This window comes from Gymnoscopelus microlampas, assembly GCF_963454915.1.
Source record: "Gymnoscopelus microlampas genome assembly, chromosome: 19".
Classification (NCBI taxonomy): Eukaryota; Metazoa; Chordata; class Actinopteri; order Myctophiformes; family Myctophidae; genus Gymnoscopelus; species Gymnoscopelus microlampas.
In genome coordinates, this window is record NC_139956.1 from 37,501,137 (window position 1) to 37,521,938 (window position 20,802).

The 20,802-nt window shown below is 41.7% G+C and overlaps 1 protein-coding gene across 2 annotated transcripts in view; it reads right to left on the minus strand.

The window, feature by feature from the left end:
- Window positions 1-850: 850 nt before the first annotated feature.
- Window positions 851-20,802, minus strand: part of adam19a (ADAM metallopeptidase domain 19a) — a 139,030-nt gene continuing 119,078 nt past the window's right edge. For both annotated transcript variants that reach the window (XM_084042497.1, XM_084042496.1), the window contains exons 15-23: window positions 19,590-19,698; window positions 17,440-17,644; window positions 14,392-14,469; window positions 7,866-7,974; window positions 7,087-7,228; window positions 5,980-6,082; window positions 4,970-5,218; window positions 3,270-3,481; window positions 851-1,464 (exon numbers count right to left, since the gene is read on the minus strand). In XM_084042497.1, coding sequence (XP_083898623.1) covers window positions 1,413-1,464; window positions 3,270-3,481; window positions 4,970-5,218; window positions 5,980-6,082; window positions 7,087-7,228; window positions 7,866-7,974; window positions 14,392-14,469; window positions 17,440-17,644; window positions 19,590-19,698 — 1,259 coding nt within the window. In that variant the 3' untranslated portion in view covers window positions 851-1,412. The remainder of the gene's footprint in view (window positions 1,465-3,269; window positions 3,482-4,969; window positions 5,219-5,979; window positions 6,083-7,086; window positions 7,229-7,865; window positions 7,975-14,391; window positions 14,470-17,439; window positions 17,645-19,589; window positions 19,699-20,802) is intronic.

Here is a 20,802-nt window from a genome sequence, read left to right on the forward strand (position 1 = left end):
TTCAATATGTGGAAAAACATTCAGGGATTTGCTTCCTTGGCCTGCTGGCAGCGTGCACGGATATCTGGTGCTGATCGGTCCAGTGGCCTGTGAGATTAACACACACACACACACACACGCACACACACACACACACACGCACACACACACACCCTCTTCTAGATGGCTCACCCGTAGGTGCCACGCCATGAAAACAAAACAAAACAAACACTGTAAACACACAACAATAATTATAAAAATTCAGTAAAGGTTCAGTAAAAATACAAAGATTTAGAATGGTCAACGTGTGACCCAGTGTCCCCCAGCGTCTCTCAGTCTGCAAGGCCTCAGTGCAACAACAACGTGGTCGTCATGGTAATGTTGGCGCGCGCTGGGGGGGGGCGGGGTCAAGGTGGAGGTCATTTAGATGAATTGATACTCCATGTTGGCACCATGCCAGCTGTTCGTTATCTTCAACAAGCCACACCCTCGTACTACAGAGTATAAATGAGGCGTTTTTTAACACCCTCGTACTACGGAGTATAAATGAGGTGTTTTTTTTTGCATACACGAACAGTGGGCACTAAGGAGGAGAGGGCATCTTGATCTAAAATTGGCTCTTTTGTCCGGAATGTTAAAACATTTAATATTTGAAAAATGGTCTGAAGTAATGTAAAGTATACATGATTTGAACATGCATGGTACATCATTATCAGCCCTAAATGTATCCTTCAACTTCTGTGTCATTTTTAGCTTTGAGCTAAAAGCGTTATTTTACACTTCGGCTATTCAAAAATAGCAGATATATAAGCTATATAAGCTATATAAGATATATAAGCAGATCTACGAGCTTGTAGATGTGCTATTTTTGAAAAGTCAAGAAAATGTGTCCAAATCTTTGAATATATATTTTTAAAGCGAACATTTGTAACTCAAATCTTTGCTTCTGGCGGGGTCCCTGGAACAAAATATTTTGAGATGGGGGTCCGCAGCCAAATACATATACATTTTGGGTGGTCCTTGACATTAAAAAGTTTGAAAACCACTGACATAGCAACATACGTTTTTTTCAAAAAAACTGTTGGGATTTAGAAGACATTTTGTAGAATCGGAACCTCAGGCCTTAATGGGGTTAATTGGCGAATATTCAGGCATGTTCTAATCATGTATGCTTTACATAACATGAGATAAACAATTTTACATCAAAGTGCCCACTTATTCTTAGTGCCCACTTCTCCTGTTACCGTTTTTTTCCCTCTCCTCTGCTCTCATCTCCTGGAGGGGTCAACCTGTTCCTCTGATGTGTTCTGCGTGCCACCGTCCATCCTCTGAGGTCTCTTTAGTGCAAATAGGCTATCTGCCACCTCCTCCTCCTCCACTGGGAGGAGGAGGAGGGGGAGGAGGAGAGGAGGAGGAAGAGGAAGGGGAGGAGGTCATTTACAGAAAGGAGGCGAGGCTGTGTTTGGTTTGGCTCCCGGGACCGGCCTGCAAGGGGGCGACAAAGAGAAGTGTAACACAACGGTCAACTATTGACATGAATACGTAGATTGGCCATCGAGGCTACAAAGTTGTAGCCTCGCAGTGTTTCCCCTAGGATGAAGCTGTAGCAGTGGTGGTGAAAAAAGTTGATGCTCAAAATGTATTTAATATTATTATTACAAAAAATATACAAAAGAAGATGGTTCCATCTTAGCCTATATCTTTAATATTTGTGACATAATTGTATAATACACATACAACATAATTGTTTCAGAAGTCTTGAGACAATTCCTATTTAACACATTGGGTGCCAGAATTTCATAATAACAGAATACCTTCGGTGCCGGGAATCTCACCGTTAAGCTCCATTGTGCTGTTTAAAGCTGTAGACTCCATGACGAGCGATCCATGAAAAAAAAAGCATGCCTCCATTTTACCCGATGGGCCTGGCTAACGGCTGGAACGATAACATCTCTCAAGCGAGTAACAATGGCGGAGCGATCGCGGATGCAAAATGAGTTGTTTTCCCCAGCGTAAAACGTTTCGGAGTTATAGGGGTTTTAGAGAAGGAAATAGAACGGAAGCGGGTGGGGAGCCATGTTTTTGACACGGTGATCTATCTGGCCCTTCCTTCTCAGAATCGCCTAGGGTGATGCCAGAGCTGCTCTAGCCAGTCCCGCATGTAAATAAACGAAAAAAACAAAAAGATAAAAAAAAACATATATACGTTTTTTAGGAAAGTTGGCACTCCACGGGTGTATTTGCAAAACCGAATTAATACGGTTTTGTTAAACGTGTGTTAAACATGTGTTAAACTCTGTCTAGTTTAAATATGAATTGTCTGAAGATTTATGAAAATAATTATGTGTATTATAACATTATGTCAACAAATATGAGACATAAGATGGAACCATCTTCTATTGTAAAAAAAAGAATAACTAAATAATAAAAAAAAAATACAGAATAATTTAACTGTGGTGCTCAAATTTAAGCTGTGGAAATAGAAATATGCCTGAGTCTAGTATAAGACTAAACAAGAATTCTGTTTTAGAACCATTACTGTTACTATCTACGTAAGATAAGGTCTCTTGGTATGAAAACGCATAGTTTTAATTTAACCAAGTACCCTGTATTATCAGTCAGTATAGTCATGCACAGAGCCTGTAGTACATTAAATCTCCTCATCCAAACTGCTTGAACATTGAGAAGTCAGCGAGGTATGAAGATTTTAGTGGTGGAGAGACATCCTGCTTCCATAGACATACATGGGGCATATACATGCATTACGAGTCACGGCTTGCCATCATTGACTCTCTGGACTTTAAAACAAAGTGAATTGTTGAGTCTAGAATCTATAGAACTCATTTTGCTGGGTCCCCAGCTAAATTAGTTAATAAAGCGTCACATACATTTGAACCCCTTTATCCATATTTTACACTTTGGCTATTCAAAAATAGCAGATATACAAGCTCATAGCGCGGCACCGAGTGCCGCGCTATGAGCTTGTAGATCTGCAATTTTTGGAAAAATCTTGAAAATGTGTACAAATCTTGAAATCTTTTTTTTTTAAAGGCGAATATTTTTAACACAAATCTTTGCTTCTCGGGGTCCCTGGCAGGTGGGGGGGTCCCGGCCACATACATATCAATTTGGGGGTCCTTAGCACAAACATTTTTGAGAACCACTGCTATAGATACTGGGATTTGAGTTGGCTGCTAGGATTAAGTCAAACGGTCAAGGGTTACAGAAGGAACTAGGCCAACTGAAGGTCATTTCAGATAAATGTGTGTGTTCAGTACACACTGTCCCACCTGAGCACTTTGAGAGGGGGGAAGGCGCACACTTTGCCCACTGGCTTGGGGCCCACGGCCGGAGGCATCATGACCAGCAGGCCGCCGGTGGAGGGTTTGTGGGGAGGGTCCCGCCCCGGGCTCACAGTGGCCAGAGCCCCCCTGACCGGGCTGAGAGGCAGGGGCCTCTGGGGAGGAGACGGAGAGGGTCTGGACTGCTGCTCTGACACCAGCTAGACAGACAGACAGACAGACAGACAGACAGACAGACAGACAGTTGGTTAGTGATAGAGACAGACAGGCAGTCATCATAGCTTGTAGATTGACTATTTCCGGGCAAAGATATTTGGTGTAGAGGGAAAAATAACTGCCAAGTACAGACCCCAGGGAGACCCTGGATAACTAAGTACCTATATAGTGTGTTAATGTGATTAATAGCCAGAACATAGGCTCTGTGCATGACTGTAGTTTCCTCTTCCAGGAGCTGGCATTCCCGTTTCTGTGTCTGTGTCGTGTGTTTCCAGTTTAAATCTGCTGCTGAGCCAATCAAATGAAGCTATGAAAAACAGGCCCGGAAGAGGAAACGCCATCTTCTGGAAAAGAAGATGGCGTTGACTACAGTCATGCACAGAGCCTGTAGTACATTAAATCTCCTCATCCACCACGGCCCAATGGCCTGTGTGGTTTTATTGTGTCTCAAACAGCACAAACAGCAGCACAAACAGCAGACCAATGTCAAATTGTTTGTGTGTGTGTGTGTCTAGAAGGTTCGGTCACACACAGACGGCGTAAGATCACAAGCCCATGCGGCACTTCCGACCATGCACACAGACAATATAAAATATTAATATTATCCATAATTTAATATCCAGCAATATGAAAACATTAGGACTACATCATTACTTGACTGCTTTGAGGGGTGCTATGGGATCCAGGATGGCTATGGAGGCATTATTAACATTGTGGATAAGCTCGTCTTGGTTTTGGAGAGGATTGAAGTGGCTGTTGTGGAGTCATGGATGTGAGTGTGGCGGACTATGTAGGCTATTGTTTTTATTGTGTATTATGGAGCACCCCAAGTTTTTCACAGTGCATGTACTCATCGTACATACTTGTGACATGAAATCTCTTGAATCTTGATATGTATTGTTCCAATATGGAACCATATTCTTTTAATAAAATTCATACAAAGTAATAAGTAATATAATATTATTACTTTTTAAATCTTTTTAAGTCATATTTTACTTTCGTAAGTAATATTGCCCAACACTGAATGGGTCATTAATGAATCATAATTTTCATTTATAAGATGTGAATGCTTGTCTTTGTTCCATTTTATATAATTAATAATTATGTGTTTGACTGCTAATATTCCTATTTAGGTTCAGATGATGTATTATGACCATACAATAACTCTTTATTTGACTGTCATTTCATGGTCTACATTTATAGCATAGATTAAATTAACAATGACGACAACAAAAACATTTCAGCATTTTAAATATAACAAATGGTGACAGTTTTAGGTGTTAAGTTTAACTTACACTCCTTTGCATAACAGTGTCATTTGCTGAAGAGAACTTCAAGAAAAGGTCACGTTGCAACACATTTTCAGCAAGCAAAAACTGTGTTACTATGGATATTAAGCTTTATACTACAGCCGTTCATTGAATCCTGAAAACCGTGCAGGGGTGGGGGGGTGATTGTTAGAGGAGTCTTACCAGTGGGGAGCGGGTGGGATTGAGGGGGAGAGGTTTCCTGGGTGGGGTGAGTCTCTGTGGCTGGGTGGCGGGAGACTTGGGTGGGCCGGCGGGGGGCTTGCTGCCCGGCAAAGGCGGTCGCACCGGATTGGCCTTGAGGTCCTGCGGTGACGGAGCGGGCCGCAGCGGACGCACCACGTTGACGGGCTGGGTGGTGTTGGGCGGAGGGGCGGGGCGGAGGGGCAACACCTCTTTGCTGGTGTGAGGTAGCTGGTGGGAGATGGAATGGGTTAAAAACCAGGCACACAGGCACTTAGGCTCATAAGTAACCTGACGGCGCACCGCGGGTTCAAGTCCCGTTCCCGACGGTCTTTGCTGCATGTCTCTTCCCTTCTCTCTCCCCCTGTTTCCTGTCCATCTCTACTACAAACTATAAATAAAGGCAGAAAAAGCCCTAAATATATTATCTTTAAAAAGAAAACAATACCATGAACATATCGTCAACACAGCTCACAAGTCATGTGTAGGAGGCAGTAGCCATGGTGATGGACCAATGTCAATGAAGTTATGTCAAGCAGATTTGCGCGCACACGCACGCACGCACGCACACACACACACACACACACACACACACACACACACACACACACACACACACACACACACACACACTAGGGCTGGTGAATTAATATTCGAATATTGAATATTCCTTGAATACGTATATTTGAATATGAAAATTAATATTCAAATATAAAAAAAACATTGACAGGGACAATACAAACAACAATGTATCAAGTTATAAAAACAAACAAAATATATGTTTAATTGGATCCGATACATTGTTTTTTGTATTGTTTCTGTCAAAAAATATATATATATTTTATTTGTATTTTTTATAATAATAATAATAATAATAATATTCGAATATATGCGGATATCTGCCATTTTTAAGACCAATATTCGAATATCATTTCTGAGGAAAGTTGACAGCCCTAACACACAGACACACACACGCAGGGCTCTGCACTCACCCCCTTATGGCTGCTGCTGGCTTTGTTGATGGGACCGACCACTTTGAGGTGAAAGGCAGGATTCAAATGACCGTTTTTTTCTTTCTCCACAGAGCCCTCAAGTCTAGAGAGAGAGAGAGAGTGAGAGACAGGCATAATCATTGAGCTACATTAGAACTGCAGAGGGCACAACAAATCCCTGCCCACTCATTTCAATGAAAGTAGCTCAGCCAGCCAATACTCCCCCAGAAGTATCTTTCTTCTTCGGGGTGTGTGGGCTCATAGTGAGAATATAAGCATTCACATTAGTGCCTTTTTTTTTTGTTCTTAAATTTTGATCCCATGATTTTGTAACCCATTTTTTCAACCCAGTGCCAATTGCCTATGTAATCCTGGGCGCTACTCTCCCTCTGCCAGCCTAGGGAGAGCCCAGAACTGAGCTCATGCCTCCTTCAATGCATGAGGAGCCAGCAAGTTGCTTCTTATCACCTGACAGGGGGGAGTTTCCCCGGTTGGACGTAGCGCGTGGAAGGAACACGTTATTCCAACCAGTTTCTTTCCCCTCCATCAGGCGCCCCGGCTGACCAGGGGGAGGCAGTATAGAGAGAACATGGGGAGAACATGCAAATTCCACACAGAAAGGCCCTTTCGCCAACCCCACCTAGGCAGGGGCGCTTAGTTTTGCGTACAGGTGGGCGAGCCTAAAGAGAGACACATGCGCGTGCTTGTAGATCTGCTATTTTCAAAAGATTTTTTATACATTTGAAAACTTGAAATGGGACATTCTGCATAATGAGTACTTTTACTTATGATACGAGTCCATTTTATACTTTTACTCAAGTAGGCACGGTGGCCAATTCTGCACATTCAGCTAAATTTGGCTACTCAAAAATAGCAGATCTACAAGCTCATAGCGCGGCACCGAGTGCCGCGCCATGAGCTTGCAGATTTGCTATTTTTGAGAAATCGTGAAAATGTGCGCAAACCTTTGAATATATATTCTTTAAAGCAAACATTTGTAACTCAAATCTTTGCCAAATATTTTGAGATGGGGGTCCACGGCCAAATACATATCATTTTGGGGGGGGGGTCCTTGACATGAAAAAGTTTGAGAACCACTGCTGTAACCTGGTCTTGTTGCTCTTCTCCCTCTGTGAGAGCCACCTGTGGAGGTAGGAGCTCTTGGTCTTGTAGCAGTAGAAGAGCGTCAGGACGGCAGGCAGCAGGAACAGGAAGGTGAACAGCAGACCCACCACCATGCCCACCTGACCTGAGAACACATACAGGGACAGAGTGTGTGTGTGTTACTATACTTGTGAGGACCAAACGTCTCCAAAAGTACAGTAGAATTTGAGAAATAGATATTGTGAAGACCATTTTCCTGGCCCTCACAAGAGGAATGGTTGTTTTATGTTAGAATCTTTTTTTTGGGGGGGGGGGATATAGCCTGGCTCCAGCCCGTGAATCGCTAGCCACTGCCATTAAAAAAATATGTTCAGGCGATTCTGGTCTGGTGACGCTCTCATAGGAGGTCTCAGCCTCGGTTGAAAATCTGATCGACGAATCGGGATCGGGATAATCCAGTACGAACCAATCGCCAAAGAGTCTTTGAAAAAAAAAACTTTGGCCACGCCCCCATCTCAGCAACCGGCTGCATTGAGAGGGCTTTCAGACTGAATAATGGAGTGAAACGAAATGAAAATTCAGGCTGAGTGTCAGGCTAGGGGGGATACGTTTACAATTAGAAAAAACATTCAGGTTGGGGGTTAGTTTTAGGTTAGGTTTAGAGATAGTTATGCACGAGTTACACTTAGTTGTACGCTTGTGTCGTGCTCTTTATGTGTGAGAGAGAGAGAGAGAGAGAGAGAGAGAGAGAGAGAGAGAGAGAGAGAGAGAGAGAGACTCACTGTTGTATTGGACTGGTCCACTGTCCACGCTGCCTCCGAGACCGGGTTTCTCACAGAACGGGGGTGCCCAACCGCCATTACAGTGACAGTTCCCATTGCTGTTACACACCTGCAGACGCGCACGCGCGCACACACACACACACACACACACACGCACACACACACACACACACACACACACACACACACACACACACACACACACACACACACACACACACACACACACACACACACACACACACACACACACACACACACACACACACACACACACACACACAGTACGTGCTGAGTCTCAGAACAGTGTTGTACAGCAAGCGTGCCTGAAGGAAATGTCAGACACATTTGTGGAGCTTGTTTACAAGTCTCTCATGGCAGACATGTTGTTTACTTGTATCTCAAGGCAGACATGTTGTTTACCAGTCTCTACTGTACACGTGTTGGCTCCCAAAATGTTCTAATGTTTTTACTTAGGGTTAGGGGTTAACAGTGTGAACTTCAGAAGCTCTGAAAATGAGTAGAAAATAAAGCCTCCCCCATCTATTCCATTTCATCTGTGCAGTCGCATAAATATCTCCTACTGGAAACCAAAAGTCAAAGCCTAGCTAGCTGCTGAACAGAGATGGAAATTCAAACACAGGGAGACATACAAATGAAAGAAAAAGCAGTTTATTTTGCCACATGACATGAAGTAATCAATGACGTCAAGTGTCTGAAAATGGTCTTGCGTTATAATTGAAAATGTTTTTCTGTAGATAAAGTGTTTTCTGTTTGATGAATCTCTCTACTGTATAACCACACCACCTCCTAAATGAAGGATAAAGTGATGACTCACTACAATTACGTCAAGATGTAATTAACCACATCACTGATTAACACGCCTATTTATCTCCTAATGACTCAGACATCGTGAAAGGCTCCAAGTTGTTGGCTGATAATTGTTTCACACACCAATGTGCTGTTGATAGCGCGTGTGTGTGTGTGTGTGTGTGTGTGTGTGTGTGTGTGTGTGTGTGTGTGTGTGTGTGTGTGTGTGTGTGTGTGTGTGTGTGTGTGTGTGTGTGTGTGTGTGTGTGTGTGTGTGTGTGTGCGTGCGTGCGTGTGTGTGCGTGCGTGTGTATGTGGGCGCGTGCACGTGTGTGTGCGTGTGTGGGCACATGCGTGTGTGCGTGCGTGCGTGCGTGCGTGCGTGTGTGCGCGAGTGCGTGTTTCGGGGGACTTTTGACTGTGGCAAACACTGTTGTACTGAACACACTGAAGCACTCTTAAAGGTCATGAAAATAGATCATTTGATTGGTCATGATTGAATCCATGATCCTGAAGGTCTGAAATGGACCCACAACAGTCAAGATTTATCTATAGTGAGCATTGCAACCAAAGGTAGAGTAGCTAAAAACTGTAGTAAAATAATAATGACCCAAGTAGACGTAAACTTTGTCATCCAAATAATTACTAGAGTAATTATTATCAAAAGACTACTGGGGTACTGAGTTACTTCATCTGATTTAATGTATTGTTTAAATAATTAGAACCTAATTGAAAAGTCTAAAATATCAAATGAGTGCTTGTCCAATAGAAATAAACTATAAGCTAGTCATGCGGAAGTTCAAATATGGCCTAAAACAAAAATAAAGCAATACACAAGACTCTGAAGTTCTCTTTCTAGGAGAATGAAACAATAGAAGGTGCATCTAATAGAAAATGGCTAAACAATAAACATAACAGGTGGAATTACCCAAATCATTTGAAAAACATTATTTGTACGCGTTTACATTTGGCCCAAATGTAAAGTAACACATTTTCGTCGCAAACATACTTTAGTAAAAGTGAAATGCGTTGCATTAAAACCACTCTCACAAGTCCAATTTCTAACAAAAAAAAAATGGCTATCAGCAATACAATGATGTGTGAACAGACAACACAAACAAGGGCGCAGAGGACAATTTAGAACTGAAGGTGTCCAGTTTTGCTATATTAGCGCATCCCCCCCAACCCCTCAGGCTGTGTGCATAGGCACAAGGCTAATATTTGACCAACTATTATAGCCTACTGCACCAGGATGAAGTGACTGACCGTGAAATGAAATGTATTGATTTAACCAAAAAAGGCTAAAAACAACACAACAAGGCTTTTGTTTCAACACATCTATTAATCAGACCACTTGATGTATGTATGAATGATTATCTGTTCAAATCAGCATGCAAGGAAGCTCTGTCTGTCTGCCTTTCTTCCCTTGTTTAGTAGTAAATTTACTACAATTCTGAGCACAATTCTACTGTATGATGGTGCGTTCACACGGGCAGATTAAAAGATACATGCTACCATTCATTTTCAATGGAAACCAGCGACATGTAGATACAAAGATACATCCGACATTGTTAGCTGAGACCTGAACCTGAAGCTGTAGCTCTAGCGACAAAGGTACAAAGCTACAAATTCAAGTTGAGCTGGGTTCAACTTCCAGATACAAAGATACAACTGTAGCTCCGATGTCCACACGTTTGATGACGTCAGCGACCACGTTGAGCAACACAGATACAAAGAAACAAAGATGCTGTGTATTTTTGTATCTTTGTATCTTTTAACCCATTAAGACCTGGAACTGTGCCATTTTTAGATTTGAGCTAAAAAGCATTATTTTACACTTTGGGCTATTCAAAAATAGCAGATATACAAGCTCGTAGCGCGGCACCGAGTGCCGCGCTACGAACTTGTAGATCTGCTATTTTTGAAAAATCGTGAAAATGTGTGCAAATCTTCTGAATATATATATTTTCAAAGCAAACATTTTTAACTCAAATCGTTGCTTCTGGGGGTCCCCGGAACTAAATATTTTGATGGGGGTCCGCGGCCAAACACATATCATTTTGGGGGTCCATGACATGAAAAAGATTGAGCACCACTGATATAGAAACGTATGTTTTTCAGAAAACTGTTGGGATTTAGGAGACATGTAGAATCGGCTTCAGGTCTCAATGGGTTAATCTGCCCGTGTGACCGCACCATCAGAGCTATGTTGTGCACATCCAGTTGTTACTTGGTGCAAGACACCAGTGCAAGACTTCGGCCATGGCCCATGGCCGAAGCCCACACTATTTATTATTGTTTTTTTTTTAGATCATCTCTACGCAGAGACATTTTCCTTATTTGCTGCCTTGAGAGAGACAGAATGTCCATTAAAGGTAGGGTAAGTGATATTTTTTGGTTAAAACAAAAAGTATTTTGTTAAAAGGTTAAAATACTATATTCTGATAGTAATCATTGCTATAGAGTGTTTTTTCAGTAACAGATGTCTCCCTGTCTCTCCAGCTCTTTAATAACAGAAAATACATTTTTCGGTAGGTGTCAAAATCTCAGCCAATCAGGAGAAAGTACCCATTTTTAAGCTTAATTTGTATAGTGTTCCCGTTCCAATTTTGTCTGCTCATTTCTTAGTGTCATCACTTCCAATTTCACTTGTTTAATCTATATCCTGATTGAGTTCTCTGTCCTGGTTGGATAAAATTGGAAATGAAACTGAAACTGAAACGAAAATGCATTTTCTGTTTAATAAAGAGGTGGAGAGACAAGGAGACTCCTAATACTGAACAAACACTCTATAGCAATGAGTACTATCAGAATATAGAGCTGTTTAACAATTATTTTAACCAACGCAAATCACTTACCCTACCTTTAAACAAAGTAAAACTGTAAAAAACAGTAAACTGAAGGAGAGGGCGAACAAGAGAGGGTCAAACAATCCCCGTTAAACACAGTAAAGAACGAGGGGGGATTGAAAGGGGGAGAGCGCCTGGCCTGCTGTCTCGTAACATTTCAAATTCTAATCAAATAACAATGAGTGTGATTACACTAAACTGTCTGGAGAACATTGATGGTCGACTGGAAGGGAGGCTTCTATAACCAGGGGTGCACATAACTTTTTAGGTCTGGTACGCAGAAGAGCACCTGGACATGTGACTTGGTGCGCATGGCGCCCGTCCCGTTTTGTCAACGGGGGGGGGGGGGGGGGGGTTTCAGCCCGTCCCGTTTTTTCAACGGGGGGGGGGGGGGGGGGGGGTTCAGCCCGGACAGTTTTGTCAACGGGGGGGGGGGGGTTCAGCACGGTGCCCACCGGACAGTTTTGTCAACGGGGGGGGGGTGTGGCTTCAGGAAGTAAATTCCTAGCCTCGATCTCCAGGCTTTTATTTTTTAGTTTTGCTAAAAAATAAAAGCTTGGAAATTCCTGTCCCAGCTGTTGGTGCGCAAAAGCGCCTCGCGTTGCCTGATGTGGTGCGCATTTTTTATTTTGGGTGCGCATGCGCACCTGCGCACCAGTTATGTGCACCCCTGTCTATAACTATAATTAACCTTTATTTAACCCATTGATACCTGGAACGCATCTGTGTCACTTTAGATGTCTTTGGCTATTCAAAAATAGCAGATATACAAGCTCATAGCGCGGCACCGAGTGCCGCGCTACGAGCTTGTAGATCTGCTATTTTTGAAAAATCGTGAAAAATATTTTTAAATATTTTTTTCCGAATAATTTTTAGGATTTTGAATTTTTTTAGACGCTGCCTCAGGTCTGAATGGGTTAACACAGTTACATTAACACCTGGGAGCTGTCCAGTACAACCACAGTTTAATGCTGTACTGGGAGCTGTCTTGTAAGAAACTCATTTTTGTGTCTCCATGCATGGCCTGAAAATACCAACTATCTCATGGATGGTCATGTGCTGACATTTATTTTTCTTTCATTTGTTCCTTCTCTTTCCTTCAAACAATGTGAGTGGATTGTATCCAGTCTGTGTACAATTCTGATCCCACAGCCAGAGGTTTTCATGTGTGATCAAAGCGAATAGAACTGTGGTAATTTCATTAGATTTGCACATTGTTAGAAAACCTGATTAGCTGTTCAAATTCATGTTCAACATTTACATAATCCCCCATAACAATACAAATAATAAACGTTATTTGTATAGCACCTTTCGAGACATGAAATGCAGCTCAGAAGTGCTTTACAGAGCAAGAATAAAGCCCAAGCGCTTTACAGAAAAAGTATTAGCAAAAAAAAGGCAGTGAATCAGGCAAAACAGTGAGGACATGAATAACAACACAGAGATTTAAAAATCAACTAAAAGCAAGAGTGAAGAAATAGGTCTTGAGCTGTGCTTTAAAGCTATCTACAGAGGCTGCCTGTCTCAGGTGTAATGGGAGTTTATTCCACGCCGAAGCAGATAAGACATAGAATGACCTTGAAGTTTTGTTTGTTATCTTTTTCATAAGCAGTATCATTCAAGCTGAAACACTAGTGTGGCTGTATGCCATGGATGTACAGTAAGGATTATAAAAGCGCTTTATGAGATAAGGCTTACAGGCTAGGCACATACAACAGTACAGTATATCTATAAACTATTGTCCTTATTCAGCCAGGCAACAAGGACAATGATTCCCATGTGATGTCTCATTCCTGTTTTACCTTATTCAGCCAGGCAACAAGGACATGATCCCATGTGATGTCTCATTCCTGTTTTACCTTATTCACCCAGGCAACAGGGACACGAGCCAGTGTGATGTCTCATTCCTGTTTTACCTTATTCACCCAGGCAACAGGGACACAAGCCAGTATAATGTCTCATTACTGTTTTACCTTATTCACCCAGGCAACAGGGACACGAGCCAGTATGATGCCTCATTACTGTTTTACCTTATTCACCTAGGAAACAGGGACATGAGCCAGTGTGATGTCACATTCCTGTTTTACCTTATTCACCCAGGCAACAGGGACATGAGCCAGTATGATGTCACATTCCTGTTTTACCTTATTCACCCAGGCAACAGGGACATGAGCCAGTGTGATGTCACATTCCTGTTTTACCTTATTCACCCAGGCAACAAGGACACAAGCCAGTGTGATGTCACATTCCTGTTTTACCTTATTCAGACAGGACACAAGGACATGAGTCAGTGTGATGTCTCATTGCTGTTCTATCATGGAACACTCTCTCTACTCTGAGTCATCACTTTGTCTCTTGTCGGTGGAACTGCATTTCTAAGGAACAACAGCTTGGGTCCAAAATTATTAACTGTCAGCTACTGATATTCAATGTATAAGGTCAGTCCGTCCAGCAGCTACTCAAGGGGTCGTCTCAGAACCCACTGAAGAACAACCCCAATCTAAATCTGCTCCAATGTTATATTAACTGCAGTTTAAACCCAACATATTTTACACCTCAACTTGGGTTATTGGCTCATGAACTGAATAACTCTACATTATGTGCCCTGGGGGGGTTGTAACACTGCAATAAATAGAAGTTAATACATTTTCTTGTCTTTTACAAGATCCTGGCTGAGAGCACTGAGATCTACCTTGGCCCAAGGACACATTGTGACAAGAAGATTAGAGAGCTCTCTGTGTGTGTGTGTGTGTGTGTGTGTGTGTGTGTGTGTGTGTGTGTGTGTGTGTGTGTGTGTGTGTGTGTGTGTGTGTGTGTGTGTGTGTGTGTGTGTGTGTGTGTGTGTGTGTGTGTGTGTGCACACATACCCCGTTTCCATGACATCGTGCAATGCAGGTTTCCAGCTCAGTAAAAGAGGCGTTTTGGCAACGGCGATCTCTGCACACCTGTGGTGACACAAACACAATGATCACAAACACTGTGGCGCACATTACCACACACACACACACACACACACACACACACACACACACACACACTGACACTCGGGGGGGGAAAGGTGAACTTCCAGCATCTACAGGAGCAGCAGGAATATGTGATATAATGATGTTAGGAGGCAGAAGGTGAAACAAACAGGAGGTGAACCACAGACCCTCAGTGCACGTGTTTGGACAGTTATTGAATGTATTGAAAATTTCTCTTGACAATCTTTCATAACAGTGTGGGTTTCAGGTTTGTGCATACGAGAGAACCGTCAACATATTTCATTGTCCAATGGCCTTTGAACATATTTTCTGTTAGCAATAAAGTGTATATTGAATCTCGCTCTCTTGCTCTCCCTCTCTCCGTCTCTCTCTCTCTCTCTCTCTCTCTCTCTCATACACCAGCAGATACTTTGCAACTGTTATCTTTAGGGGTGTGCCGATACACTAATTTCACAAAACGATACGATACGATATTTGGCTCACAACTTCGATACGATTTCGATACGATACGATACGCACTTTTTTTATTATGAAAATATATGGAGGAGAAAAAAAGAAAATGCAAACAAATAATTCTGTTTTTGCATTATTCAGACATGCAAACTTGTAGCTTTTCAGCTACAATAGCCGTTTTGAATCCAAATAGTATGACACCTGAAAAAAAAACATGTTGTCACTCTTTTCACTTCGGGGCCGTTTGCATGCCTGATTATTATGATTGTAAAAAAAAAAAAAAAAAAATTTTTTTTTTTTTTTTCAAAAACGATATTTTTTTTTTCCAAAACGATACATATCGTCGCGAAAACGTATCGCGATATATCGCGGGACGATATATCGGCACACCCCTAGTTATCTTAATTTTATTATTCATATTGTAATGATGAGTCTCTTTTCATTTGCCATTTTAAACGTGACTCACGTGTTGAATGTGATGCCCTGTAAATTCAGAAGGATTTTGAGTGCAAGCAGAGTGTACGCGTGTTGTAAACCCGGCTACATAAGCATGCATTTGAATCATAATGTGCCCTGTCGCCCTGTAAATTCAGGTTCACTTTCTGCTCACCCTAAATAGCAATGTGCTAACAATTTGCCTAACCGCAGCTCATTTCAAGAGCAATAGGTGCACAGACGGGTGCAAGTGCTACTTACACAACATGGGCGCTGGACATGAAAATGCCAACTGCGTTGGCTCTAAGGCAGCAATGACACTTATGATGCACTTTGTGCCGTTTTGTGATGGGTGTACGATAGGGCCCTCAGTGTATATTTAACTCTGCGAGGGTAGAAATGGGTCTTTTACTGTGTGTTTATGCAGTCCTCCACTCAAAATAGAATGGGTCTTTTACTGTGCACAGTATTTACCCAGTCCTCCACTCAAAATAGAAGATTATGTGCTTTAAAATCCACAAAAAACATACAACATGTTGGTGTGTATTGTGCATGCTGTATATAAATAACATTGATGTGTATGTACAGTACATGCTGTTTAATACTATAATGTTATTATGTTATTTATATGCAGTATGCACATACACTAATGTTATTTATATACAGTATGCACATACACACCAATGTAGTGTATGTGCAAACTATACTGTAAATAACATTAGTGTGTATGTGAATACTGTATATAAATAACATAAGTGTGTACATGCTGTATATATCATAGCATTAGTGTGTATGTACATGCTGTATATAAATAACATTAGTGTGTATGTATGTACATACTGTACTGTATATAAATAGCATTAGTGTGTATGTGCATGCAGTATATAAATAACATTAATGTGTATGTGCATGCTGTATTACGTAGGAGTTGAGTGCTGCTAGTATAGGCTCTATGCTCAGCAGCCATATTATCACTTCCTTCACAGGTGTTACCAATGATACTAATGAAGGCTCTGTTCCATTTAGTGTAGCACAGTGGTTCTCAGATTTTTCAATTTCCACGATCCCCATAACTCTGAGAGTGTACAAATGGAACCAAATGGACCCTTACGAGTCCATTTGGTTCCATTTGTACACTCTCAGAGTTACACACCCGTAAGGGGCCATTTAGAAACCCCTTAAAGGGCAAGACCACTTTGGTAGAGGTTTGGTTTGTGTAGTTACCTTGCCGTGATGTAACTCCAAAGGTGGGCAAGAAATAAAAAATAATTGCTCCATTGATTAGCAATTGATAATTCAAAATATGCTCCTCATTGACTTACATTGTACGGTAAAACAGCTCTCAAAGTCACTCTTTTAGCACATAAACGAACGCAAACAAAGTTGATTCAGACAATTTAGAACATCACCAAACCCAGTACTGTTTTTTTTTTAATAGAAATGTCAACTTCCTGTTCATTTTGCCATTTTTAATAAGTAGAAAACCTGGACTGGATCCGCGGATCCGGATCCAGATCTTCAAATAGTAAAATCAACAGGAAGTTGACATTTATATAAAAAAAAAAAAACAGTAATGGGTTTGGTGATGCTCTATATTGCCTGAATCAGCTATGTTTGGGTTCATTTATGTGCTAAAAGAGTGACTTTGAGAGCTGTTTTACCGTACAATGTAAGTCAATGAGGAGCATATTTTGAATTATCAATTTCTAATCAATGGAGCAATTATTTTTTATTTCTTGCCCACCTTTGGGGTTACATCATGGCAAGGTAACTACACAACCCAAACCTCTACCAAAGTGGTCTTACCCTTTAAGGAACCATGAGGGTCCCTGGACCCACATGTTAGACCCACCGGTGTAGCAGAACGTCTCCAGTGAGCCAACATGACACAATCAATATCAGCAACCTGACTCTGTTTGACCAGAATGGAACAGAGCCTTAATTAGTATCATTGGCAACACCTGTGAATGTCTTACACAATATGGCTGCTGTGAATAGAGCTTATTTAGCGTACGGGGGGAGGATGAAGGATGGTTTCCTCACCTTCCCCTCGCCACACTTGGTGCCCGTCATGACGAGGCCGGGGTCGGGCAGGTCCCCCTGGCCGTCCTGGGTGCTGTAGACGTAGGTGCCGCGGCACTTCACCTCCACGCCGTCCGTCTTGATGGTGGTGTCGATGGACACGGCGTTGGTGCCCTTGGGCTTCTTGGCCGCGCTGTGGCACTGGATCTTCCCACACTTGGCGTCGCTGCGGAGACCAATGGACACGTACGTACCGTCACCGTCATCATATTCATCATCACCAGTGGTGTAAAGCATTGGTTCTCAAAGTGGGGTCCGGGGACCCCCAGGGGTCCTTGAGGGAGTTCCAGGGGGTCCCCAGCTAAATGATAGATTATGCACCGAATGGACCCTTATGGGTCTGTAACTCTGAGAGTGTAAAAATGGAACCAAATGGACCCTAACGGGTCCATTTGGTTCCATTTGTACACTCTCAGAGTTAAATTGACATAGATTTTACAATATAAATTGCGGTCCAGGTGATAGAAATGCCATTAAATGGGGGTCTGTAGCCCTAAATGCATGTCAAACTGGGGGTCCTTGAAATTAAAATGGTTGAGAATCACTGCCAGAGCCGTAAAAAATCTTCTCTTATGGGGGTCCCTGGCATATCTTTTGAAATGGGGGTCCGCGGGCTAATAAGTGTCAATTTGGGGGTCCTTGACATGAAAAAGTTTGAGAACCACTGGTGTAAAGTAACTAAGTACATTTACTCAAGTACTGTACTTAGGTACAATTTTGAGGTACTTTAACTTAACTGGAGTATTTCCAATTTTCAGTCATTTTACTTCTACTCCACTACATCTCAGAGACAAATAGTGTGCTTTTACTCCACTACAATAATTTTAAAACTTGAGTTACTTTGTAAACAACACATTAACCAGTTCAGACCTATAATATACTTTGGCTATTTGAAAACAGCCGATCTACAAGCTCACAACACGTTGCAAAGCGAGGCGTTGTGAGCTTGTAGACCGGCTATTTTCAAAGGATTTTATACATTTGGAAACTTGAGAAATGGGACATTGTGCATAATGAGTACTTTTACTTTTAGTACTTAAGTATATTTTGATATTTACTTTTGCACTTTTACTCAAGTAGCTACATTTTTAATATTGGTACTTTTGCTAGTATTTCTGCATCGCAGTATTGATACTTTTACCCAAGTAAAAAATGTGAGTACTTCTACCAGCACTGATCATCACCATCATATGCAAATGATGGCCCGTTACCTCTCAGTCTCTGATCGAGTCGTTAAAAACCACACATTACACAACGACGGACAGATAGTGGATGTTGGACTTGAGCCTCATCGATTATTCAAATGTCTTTATTAACCCTTTAAGACCTGAGGCGATTCTAAAAAAAAAACAGTTTTTTGGAAAAAAAACGATATTTTTTTTCCAAAGATTTTTCAAAAATAGCAGATCTACAAGCTCATTGGGCGGCACTCGGTGCCGCGCAATGAGCTTGTATATCTGCTATTTTTGAATAGCCAAAGAAAGCTAAAGTGACACAGATGCGTTCCAGGTCTTACTGGGTTAAACGCAGATATTGCATTTATATCGCCTCTAATCAGCGTTCTCATTGGACGTGGCCAGTAAACACTCTAATGACTCTGGTGGGACTGGGTAATGGATTTGAGGCTGTTGGTATCATGTGAGCATGAGGCAGGCGTCCACCGCCTTCATTTGGAGCCTCGTTAGCGTAAAGCTGAGCTGCTAATGTGGCATCGTTAATTACCCTCTGGCGCCGTGCCAATGAAACTGTCTGTAGAGCACGTGTGTCGACTGTGTAATAAGGACCTGTGTGTGTGTGTGTGTGTGTGTGTGTGTGTGTGTGTGTGTGTGTGTGTGTGTGTGTGTGTGTGTGTGTGTGTGGGGCGTGTTAGTCTCACGTAGCTAGACAACTATTCCACAAAATCCAAATATCCAGACAGACTGTATGAAAGATAGACAGACAGACAGACAGACAGACAGACAGACAGACAGACAGACAGACAGACAGTAAGACAGTAAGACTGAAGCATTTGATAAATTGTGGGAGGCAACAGTCTGGCTCGCGAGACTAGAGGCGTGTCATTTCTAAACAGGAAGTGTAAAGTGTGACGTCATTTCCAGGTGTTTTCTTACGTCTTCTCACACTTCATGTAGTTTCCTTGTCCGTCTTTGCCACAGTTACCGAAGGCGTTCCCGGCAGCGTTGACATCCTGGAAGCAGGCATCGTGGGCTGGACGCGCACCTGTCACAACAATGTATCCACTCACTATTATATGATGTCATTTTATCACCTGTCACAACAATGTATCCACTTACTATTATATGATGTTATTTTATCACCTGTCACAACAATGTATCCACTCACTATTATATGATGTTATTTTATCACCTGTCACAACAATGTATCCACTCACTATTATATGATGTTATTTTATTACAACAATGTATTCACTCACTATTATATGATGTTATTTTATCACAACAATGCATCCACTCACTATTATATGATGTTATTTTATCACAACAATGCATCCACTCACTATTTATATATGATGTTATTTAATCACCTGTCACAACAATGTATCCACTCACTATTACATGTCATTTTATCACCTGTCACAACAATGTATCCACTCAATAAAATATCATGATATTTTGGATATTAGAATACTTTTAATGTTGGTAGTGTAAACTGAGTTCATTCTGTAGATTAATTTTAATTCATTTACATCTCTGGATAAGCACACATCAGCTAAAACAGCTCAAACGTTAAAGTCAGTCTCATGTCATTTGGTTTATTGACCTCCACATATGCTAATCCAGTTTAGAGGTAAGAGATTCTCGTCCAGGCATCGGTAACTTTATGGAAATGCAGATGCTGATACAGGGGCCGAGGGGGGAAGATTCTGATCATTAATTAAGCTGATGTGAAGATTTGTATCATTCATTGTGCTAATGTGCTTCAAAGGTGGGCAGAGTGGAGTATCTGAAATGCCAACAGATGGTGGAGATAGAGGCTGACGCTTGTGCTCCATAGACGATACAGGCTTTGTGAGCGAACGTAAAGATTTGAAACCATGAGCGGGTGAGGCTACCACTTCCACCCATTCAACACCTCAAAATAATAAGTGTACCCTAAAGCCTGTGTACACACACATGTACACATGTACACACAACACACTACAATCCCCTATTCATTTAGCATAAACACTTTGACAGTGTTTTAAGAAGTCCACTCCATAAGTTAAGTGTTTTAAAGCTTCTGACAAACAAACCGTCAGTTTATTTCTAATACTTCTTATAGACAAACCATCAGTTCATTTTTGAAACTTGTGAAGTCAAATGT